Source organism: Raphanus sativus, chromosome 6 (genome assembly GCF_000801105.2).
Source record: "Raphanus sativus cultivar WK10039 chromosome 6, ASM80110v3, whole genome shotgun sequence".
Lineage (NCBI taxonomy): Eukaryota > Viridiplantae > Streptophyta > Magnoliopsida > Brassicales > Brassicaceae > Raphanus > Raphanus sativus.
Genome location: NC_079516.1, coordinates 46,955,314 through 46,964,964, shown reverse-complemented (window position 1 = coordinate 46,964,964; position 9,651 = coordinate 46,955,314). Strand labels below are relative to the sequence as shown.

Sequence of the window (9,651 nt, the reverse complement as noted above, 5' to 3'; positions counted from 1 at the left end):
TAATGCCCGCATATGCGGGCAAAACACCTAGTTTGAAACCTATAAGGAACCGTTTGTATCATCACGAATTGGATTTGAACCAATCAAGCTACTTGCCCATTGTATGTCAAATATTATTCAGTCAGGTACCTGTTTAAAGCCTATTGGTTTCTTCCAGATGATGTTTTTCGGCCCATTTTGATTGAATTCCACTTCAGGAACAAGAAGTTATACTTTAAATTTCATTGTTTTAACTTAAAATCATATACTAGCAATTAAAAATATATTAGTCCTTGTTTTTATATCACTCTAGGTTTCATCTGACCTCGTGGTGAGATTCCTAATACATTCATTGATCTACGTTTAATTAAATGAGGGGTAAGAATCTTGGCAAATTGCTGAAAAGGAAGTGGCAAGCAAGAGAAACCCATATGTATTTTTATTCCTTCACGATCACTAGTGAAGTGTGATTGTGAGAATCTCCCAAAGAAGACAATTTATCTTTTTGTACAGTAACATGTTCAAAAATTGGGGTTTTATTGTTGACACGATCCGATCCTATCAATCCGTGGAAGAATATAAGCATATCTCCTCGCTTATTCGCCACCACCTTGCGCTATCTCACACCCTTCATCTGAGCATGATTCTTGAAACAAAATAATATTCCTAGATAAAGAAAAATAAAAGTTTGGTCCACATAAATATAAAATTCTAATTCTCTGGCATAAAAGAACTTGCAAATAAATAAATAACACATGTGCTATATTCTTTAGCATATCTGCAACAAAGAAGCATATGGGCTCAATCGAAATGCTCATCTTGGTATCTAGGAGGAAAAAAGGGTAGGTGAGTTTTGATTATGTGCAACTTTTGTTGGTCCCTCCATACTAAAACCAAATAAAAAAAGAAACCAAATTTTGATTTGGTTCACAATAAAGTCACTTTGATGTACTTGGGGAACCTTATGGACGATCTTCTGTGATCTCTTTTTGGTCTCAACATTCTTTTCATCTTCCTTTGTTTTGTTATAAATAGCCTATGATTCAAGAAACTTAAGTCTCAGGTAACACTGAGCTTAATACTGTAGGATATACAACAACAAAAACTCTTTTCTTCACCCTAAAGCTAGGTTTATTTCATGGGCTTTTGGTTTTAAATATCTTTCAAACTACAAGAGAGAAGAATTGTGTTTCTTCTTCTCCAAGAAACAAACTACAGATTGATTGAGACTTCCTTTAAAGAAACCATGGACAAAGTTGTGAGAATGTCTTCGGAGAAAGGAGTTGTTATATTCAGCAAGAGCTCGTGTTGCATGTCCTATGCGGTCCAGGTCCTCTTCCAAGACCTTGGGGTTCACCCGACCGTCCATGAGATAGACAAGGACCCTGATTGTCGTGAGATAGAGAAAGCCCTAATGAGGCTCGGGTGTTCCACACCGGTTCCAGCCATCTTTGTTGATGGGAAGCTCGTTGGTTCGACCAATGAAGTCATGTCGATGCACCTTAGCGGCTCGCTTGTTCCGCTAGTTAAACCATTTCAAGCCAATCTATGTTAGAAAATGTGTTCTAACTTTTTAATCTAAACATATAATTCAATAAGAAACAACCTAAAACACAATCTATAGCCGATGCAAGTATGCAACCTTTGTAATATAACTTTATAAATATTGTTTGTTTGTAATTTTATTGAAGTGATCCTATAATAATTGACTAGTTTAAGCTTTTATGGTAATATTTCAGAGAAGTAAAAGGATATAGCATTTTTATTAAATATAATTAAGGATAATGAAATATCATTCACTGCTAAATGCTTAAGACCCCACCCCTAAGATTTGTCTTGTTGTCTGATTCAGTACAAGACCACAATAAATCGATCACTTGCACTCCAAGACTCGTGGGTTTAGAGGAGTGTGGTAGATATCTGATAAAGAAGACCCTGAAAGTAACATTAATGGGATATACCTCAGTTACTTCCTCAGTCTTCCCATCAAAGTATACCACATCTTGCATTGTGAGCTGATGGTATTTCTATATCAGGAAGCATGTTAGGGTGGTAAAGTCAGACGTCATTTGTATTATCTTTTCATAATAAATCAGCCTTAGAGATTTTACCAAAAAAAAAAAATCAGCCTTCGAGAGGTTATTAGAGGTTTTGAAACCCCAAAACAAAGCGTCAGAAGTTATCACTTATCAGTCCATCTAAACTTATCTGCAACTACTAATATCGACAACTAAAAGCAACAAACTAGTTTTTTACCGACTACAAAGAACATTTCACTACAAAATCGCTGCTAATGGATGCTGCTAAGTAGTTGCATAAAAAGAGATTCATATCCGACTACACTTGAGAATTTAACTGTAATGTTCGTGTGCATGTAGTATTGGGCTTTCGTTGAAAAATGGGCTTTGCAATAACTAGTTTTGTTTGTATATAGGTTAAGCTACTCTCACTATATTCACCAAAGCTCCTACGTTGATTGTTTCTTTCTTCGTCAAATCCATCAAGCGAGTTTCGAGTGACAATAGTCCTAGTTTGGTAACGTTGACTATATCTAAATGCATGCAAGCACCCGAACCATATATAACGGATAAGAGATTACTAAAATGAAAACAAGATGTTCTAAACTCGTCTGGCGTTTCCTAAGAAGACGACATTAGTGTATGAACTGGATGATGCGTGATTAGAAAAATTGACGTAGACATTGGGCTTTTTGACAAATAACCAACTTTGGCCCAAAATGTTCATTTTGTTTTCTAGTTGCATATATTTCTTAGCTTTTGTTTTGTTTCATGCCTCCTTGGTTTAGCCGTCGTGAGGTTGGGACCGCTGTTTATAATTACGTAGCCCCACCCACAATATTTTTATCTGATCTATAATTTGCTCCAATCCGTTTCAAAAATTCGGAAATCTGAAATTTTCATATCCATAAACAATATAGTATTGTGTTCTACTTTGTGATTTTTCTTTATAGAATTATAATCTCAAACTATGAAACTGCAATCTAAAATATCAGTCCTTAGATGTAAGCATTATGGTTTAAACTGTTGATTGAAACTAGACGGCATTACAGCTCATGGCGTTTGTACTTTTGTTAATAGACGATAACGCTATCCTCTATGGTCCAACAAAATTCAAAGGATGAATTCTTCATTGAATAGTTTTATTAGATTTTATACTAAGACATACAGCCTTACCACCTTAAGAACTTGAATAATTATTTCTCTGGAATTTGTAGCCTACACGCGACTTTCGTTCGTTTGACCAGTTCAGTATCTGCATTCCAATATGTTGAGTTTGGATGAAAAATAATAGAAATAGAGTTTAGATGCAAATATACCATCTTGATCAAATAAAATAAAATACCATCACAAGATTTAGAATACACCAAACTGATCATTCCCCAACTTATCCTTATCGTAGTGGTTGAAAAACTCCTCATACGATTAGAAAACCAATGTTCTAGTTCTTTCACTATGATATGAACAATGGTCAGCCATTATAGATGCTTTGAACAGCGAGAATAATGCTTTATAGGTTCTGAATATTATTTCCGTTTCTTTCTTAAAAAAAAAATCGTGAGACTTGGATTATTTATGAAAACAAAATTTTGTTAGAAGGCTGAAATATTCTTATTGAAACACATATCATATTATTAAAGTATCTAGATTCACAAGTTCATTATAATTCATTCATGATACTTGGATTATTTGAAAACAAAATTTAGTTAGATGGCTGAAATATTCTTATTGAAACACATATCATATCTTAAAGTAACTAGATTCACAAGTTCATTATAAAGTTTATAATTCACGTAAATCGGTTAGGGTTTTATGTAAATTCATACAACATGAATCTTCAAATTCAAACTACAAATGTAGTTTAAACTTCAAAGACTAGTCTCACCGCCAGAGAATTATTAGGGCAACTAGAGATATGAGATATCTTAAAAGACGATAGGGGTACGTGTATAATAATGACTGGACGGAAAAGGGAAACAGGATTCGGAGAGATGATTTGCTGACGTATCGAAGCCTTACACCACGAGGTTTAAGAAGAAGGGATCACCACATATTTGGAGTGGGCCTATCCATGACATGTTCCTACTTTCCCTGACTTCCCTGGCTCCCACACCTCTGTAATCGTACATCCACTTTGATTTTCATTTTTTTCTTAAATTTATTATCTGTCAATGCTTCACATGCATTGCTTTTTTTTTTGTTTTTAATTACATTCAGCATTTTCTTCCTTTAATTCAGAATTTTTAGGCTTTTTACATGTGAAATCCTTTTTGCTATCACTTTCTCATTAACCAAACCAAAAGTTAGATCGTGGTTTTCATCCTTGATCGATTCACTCGCTACAAATTTCTGCAAACAAAAAACGAGTGAATGATATCGGATGATTTGCTAAAGTAAATGACGATTGCATCTTATTTTAGGCATAATATCGGCTAATATTGAACTTAGATGACAATTACGTGTTATGAGATAAGTTAATCTTAGACATTCATCCGCCGTCTGTCACATTTTGTCCTGACTTTTCTGTTCATCAGTCTCCGAGACATTGCTGACTTTATAATCTTTCTTCTGACAATATTCCTCATGTCCACCATTTTAAAAGGATCTCATCTAATATTACTGGTAATATAGTGAACATCTACGTATAGCCAATTAACCATGTTATAGGAATCAGTAATAAAAAAACAAAAACCATGTTATAGGAACAAAATTTTAATCAATACTATTAAAACAAGAGCAATATTTATCGACTACTTTTTTAACTATAAAAAAAGTCTAGGTTGGTCCTATTATTTCTCTTCATATATTTATATATATATAATTTAGTTATCTTTCCTATTATTTCTATTCATATATTCATATATCTAATTTAGTTGCAATTAAATATACATCATGCCTAAAATTAAGGAACTAACTAACTAATCTATTATTTTTTAAACTAATGAATTTAATTTATATAAATACGAAATTTCAATAAAAATAAATTATATTTTATTTATTAATGTAATAAATAATTATACATGTCTACTAATTCATATATATACAACTATATATTAATCCAAATGCAAAAAAAAAATTCTTCAAAACCCTCATAAAAATATAATTCTTATTAAATTAGATATACATATTTATAAATATATATATACATATGATAAAAATATTAATAGTTTGATACTATTAATATTTAAAACACGATGAAACATGTTACTTGATATTTTTATGAATATATTTTTACGGGTTATCCAAACACACAAAATATATTTATCAAAAGTAAACTAATTAAATAAATGAAAATTATATTTACAAACATAAATCATTAAATTATAATAAACATATACAAATTATTGATGCTCAAATATATTTCATTTTTAGTATGCATCCTCTCGAATATTGATCTATTACCCTTACAACAAGATGAAATTTAATTTGACTATAATCATTTAAGTCAAACCGAATTTCATATTGGATCATCTATCAGTTCAACCGGTAACCAGATCCCGGATTTTAGTTGTTTTTACGGGTTTTATAGGAATTTTAAATAATATTTTTAAACTAAACCGAACTACATACGAGACCACACAATTTGTCAATTTAACTGCGGGCCGGGTCGGATTTTAAAATACTCAATATAACGTTTTATTTATAAATCTAAATGTATAAGAATACATATTTATATCAAATAAATTTTGAAATGTTTTGAAAATAATTCCGCACTTTGAAAGCGCGGATCAAAATTTAGCAGCATCTTATGTGTTTACGAGTTATATCATAAACCAGCAGTAGAAAATTTCAGTTTACGAGTTATATCTTAAACTGAAAATCTTTAAATATTATTAATATCTAATGTGAATAAAAAAATTAAATTTTAAATGTAAGATAATCTAAATATAAAACGTAAATATTATAATAGATAACTGATAACAAAATAAACTAATGCCAAATCACAACAATTAACTTTGTTAATAGTTTCATGATCCACAAGATTGTATAATCTTATTTCATAAAAAAGAAAGTCCAACTTCCTAATTAAAATACAAATAGATTCTAATAATACAACTAAAAATCATATGCGTTAATAATTAAAAATTACGTATTGGTTTAACCAACAGTTCAACTGGTAACCGGTTTTGAGTTATACCGGATTATTAAATAATAATTTTTTCCCTAAAACACAACCAAATTACAAACCGGATTGTTGGGTTTATTAGTTTAACTGCAGGTTTGGATCCGATTTAAACAAAAACTGGGTATAAGTGTATAGTTATGCAACATCACAAATTCAATACAATTATCAAAATTTCTTACTAATAATCAATACACAAATATGATTACAAAAGACACAAATATGATTAAAAATACAAATATAAAAATTAAATTGCTAAAAAGTTAAACTAAAAACAAAAATATTCTGAAGAGCGGGTCAGAATCTAGTGATATGTTAATATTCAAACAAAAAAAAGAAATCATAAGGAACAAACAACATAACAGATGTTAAATGTTATCTAAATATTATCAATAGGTTGGAATAACGTACATACGTTGTTTATGGAAAACGTACATACATTCCCCAATTTCCGAAAACAATATAGTCATTGCAAGTATATATATCCAAATGGGGAAAGGTTAAAGATAAAATGGTGAAAAGGAAACTGACCGACGAAGACCAACACAAAGATCAGAATGACTTAGCTAAAAAGAGATAATAACAATGAAACAACATAACGAAACGACAAATGAAAACATTAGAGAAAAAGATGGCACAAGAAGCCAAATGTACATTAATATTACATAGCAATTGGGTGGATCGAATGGGGCCACGTTATGTAATTTTCAATATATAGTCACTCTCTAATTATGCCTCCATCGTCTCCTTCACTGCACATCCATTAACAATGGCGACTGAAGCAAATAACCCCATCAGCATGAACTCAATGTCTTCATCTCTTCAGAGAACCGGCCAATGGTACGAACCGGTCTAGTCTCAACTACAGAAGATATCTCCCACCCGGTTCATGCCTAATCATATGAAATTTCTAACTTGTATATGTGTTAACGCAGGGTTTTCTCACAAGATATTCCGACAGATGTTGTAGTTGAAGTCGGAGAAGCTAATTTCTCTCTTCATAAGGTAATAACAACAAATCATTTTTACAAATAAAAAGAACTAATGATTTTTTTGTTGTCTAGAACTAATTATTTGTAAATTTTATTGATCTTTGTATCTATAGTTCATGCTAGTGGCGAAGAGCAACTACATAAGGAAGCTAATAATGGAATCCAAAGACAGTGACGTGACGAGAATAGATCTCTCGGATATTCCTGGAGGTCCTGAGATGTTCGAGAAAGCTGCTAAGTTCTGTTACGGTGTTAACTTCGAGATCACCGTCCAGAACGTGGCGGCACTTCATTGCGCCGCTGAGTTTCTTCAGATGACCGATAAGTACTGCGACAACAACCTCGCTGGTCGGACACAAGACTTCCTTTCTCAGGTCGCCTTGTCTAGCCTCTCTGGAGCCGTCGTTGTCCTCAAGTCCTGCGAGATTCTCCTTCCTATTTCTCGTGATCTTGGTATTGTCCGTCGTTGTGTGGACGTCGTCGGTACCAAGGTTATTAACTCATTAATCTCACTTAAATGTTTACTGTTTAGGTTAATTTATTTTCAAGTTTTTACATAGCAGTAATCAAATCTAGTACTTAGTAGGGTTTTAGGTATACATGTCCCATTTGTACTCTATTTCAGTTCCTTGATTCACAAGCAGTGGCGTCCATGAGGTTTTGTAGCGCTTGTTACATTAACTGATGATACGTTTTTTTTAATTACAGGCTTGCAACGAGGCAATGTTTCCGTGTCGAACACCACCAAACTGGTGGACAGAGGAGCTCTGCATCTTAGACGTTGACTTCTTCACCGACGTAGTAGCTTCTCTGAAGCAGAGAGGCCTTAAACCTTCTTCTCTAGCCTCTGCAATCATCACTTACACCGAGAGATCCTTACGCGATCTCGTCAGAGACCATTCCGGCAGAGGAGTCAAGTTTTCCGACCCCGAAAACAACGATTCCGAGGAGAGATCTCAGCAGAGAGATCTCGTGGAGTCTATCGTCACTCTCTTACCTTCAGACAAAGGACTTTTCCCCATCAACTTCCTCTGTTCTCTCCTCCGTTGTGCCGTCTTCTTGGACGCTTCCCTCGCGTCCAAGAACGAGCTCGAGAAACGAATCTCCGTCGTTCTCGAGCACGTCAGCGTCGATGATCTTTTGATCCCGTCTTTCACCTACGACGGTGAAAGACTATTAGACCTCGACAGCGTCAGAAGAATCATCTCCGTCTTCGTCGAAAAGGAGAAGAACGTCGGAGTCTTCAACGGCGGAGACTTCAACAAAGGGCTATGCTCTGTTTCGCTACAAAGAGTCGCGAGAACCGTCGACTCTTACTTAGCGGAGATCGCTACTCACGGAGAGCTAACGATCTCCAAATTCAACGCTATCGCAAATCTCGTCCCGAAGTCCGCAAGAAAGTCGGACGACGATCTTTACAGAGCGATAGACATCTTCTTGAAAGCTCATCCTAACCTAGACGAGATCGAGAGGGAGAAAGTTTGCAGCTCGATGGACCCTCTCAAGCTTTCCTACGAAGCGCGTCTCCACGCTTCGCAGAACAAGAGACTACCGGTGAACATCGTGCTTCACGCGCTTTATTACGATCAGCTAAAGCTGAGAAGCGGTGTCGAAGACAGAGAAGGAGCAGTGGTTGTAGTCCCTGAGGCTGTAGCCACGCGTGGACAGGTTAAAGCTGATGCTTCGTTGGCTAAAGAGAACGAAGCTCTGAGGAGCGAGCTGATGAAGATGAAGATGTATGTTTCGGATCTGCAGAAGAACGGTGGTGCAGCTGGAGCTTCTTCTTCGAATGCGCCACCGAGCAATAAGAAGAGCGGCAAAAGTAATTTCTTCTCGTCTGTTTCGAAGAAGCTTGGGAAGTTGAATCCGTTTAGACATGGGTCTAAGGATACTTCGAACATTGATGAGGATCTTGCTGGTGTTGATATCACTAAGCCAAGAAGACGAAGATTCTCTATCTCTTAAATGGGGAACCAAAACGTTTGATCAAACTACTTTTGCGTTTTTGTTCCTTGCGTGTGTGTGTCTGTCTAGCATAGTAGTGTGCTACTCTTTTTTCAATTTTTTTTCTTCTACTGATGAGTGATTTATTTTGTTTTTTTTGGAATGTGTGTTTATTGTATAATAACTAGTGTGATATTAAAAAAAGTAAAGAAAATCTATACCACTAATTTGATTTTACTAATTACCCGAAACTAAAGTTGAGAACCGAATTACCCCAAAACTAAATAAACCTAATCGAAACCAAACCGAAAATCGAATGTACTTGTATAAAAGTATAACTTTCAACAGTGAATTTCTTCAATTCTAGAATGATTGATTTTTAAAGGACATGTAAGATGGTATATCACAATTTAACTCTCATTGAAAATAATAGTTTTCGGACGAACTTGAACCCTATGATTGCCAAAATCTTTATTAGACAATTCAAAAGTTCTAGTCACTAAACCAACTCGTCACCGCTAATTTTAAGTTGATTTAAGAAGATCAGCACATGAAAAATCTGAAAATTTCTAATTTAAGGTCATAGGCTTTTGGT

The 9,651-nt window shown here is 34.3% G+C and overlaps 2 protein-coding genes across 2 annotated transcripts; both read left to right on the top strand.

The window, feature by feature from the left end:
• The first annotated feature begins 1,029 nt into the window (after nt 1–1,029).
• Nucleotides 1,030–1,702, top strand: LOC108809427 (monothiol glutaredoxin-S9-like). The gene has a single exon (XM_018581565.2). It carries the CDS (start codon nt 1,226–1,228, stop codon nt 1,532–1,534), a length of 309 nt encoding a protein of 102 aa, XP_018437067.2. The 5' UTR covers nt 1,030–1,225; the 3' UTR covers nt 1,535–1,702.
• A 5,100-nt stretch (nt 1,703–6,802) lies between these two features.
• On the top strand, nt 6,803–9,283 carry LOC108834949 (root phototropism protein 2). Its single transcript, XM_018608263.2, has 4 exons — nt 6,803–6,960; nt 7,056–7,125; nt 7,226–7,603; nt 7,821–9,283. Exons 1-4 carry the CDS (start codon nt 6,890–6,892, stop codon nt 9,075–9,077), a joined length of 1,776 nt encoding a protein of 591 aa, XP_018463765.2. The 5' UTR covers nt 6,803–6,889; the 3' UTR covers nt 9,078–9,283.
• The last annotated feature ends 368 nt before the right edge of the window (nt 9,284–9,651 follow it).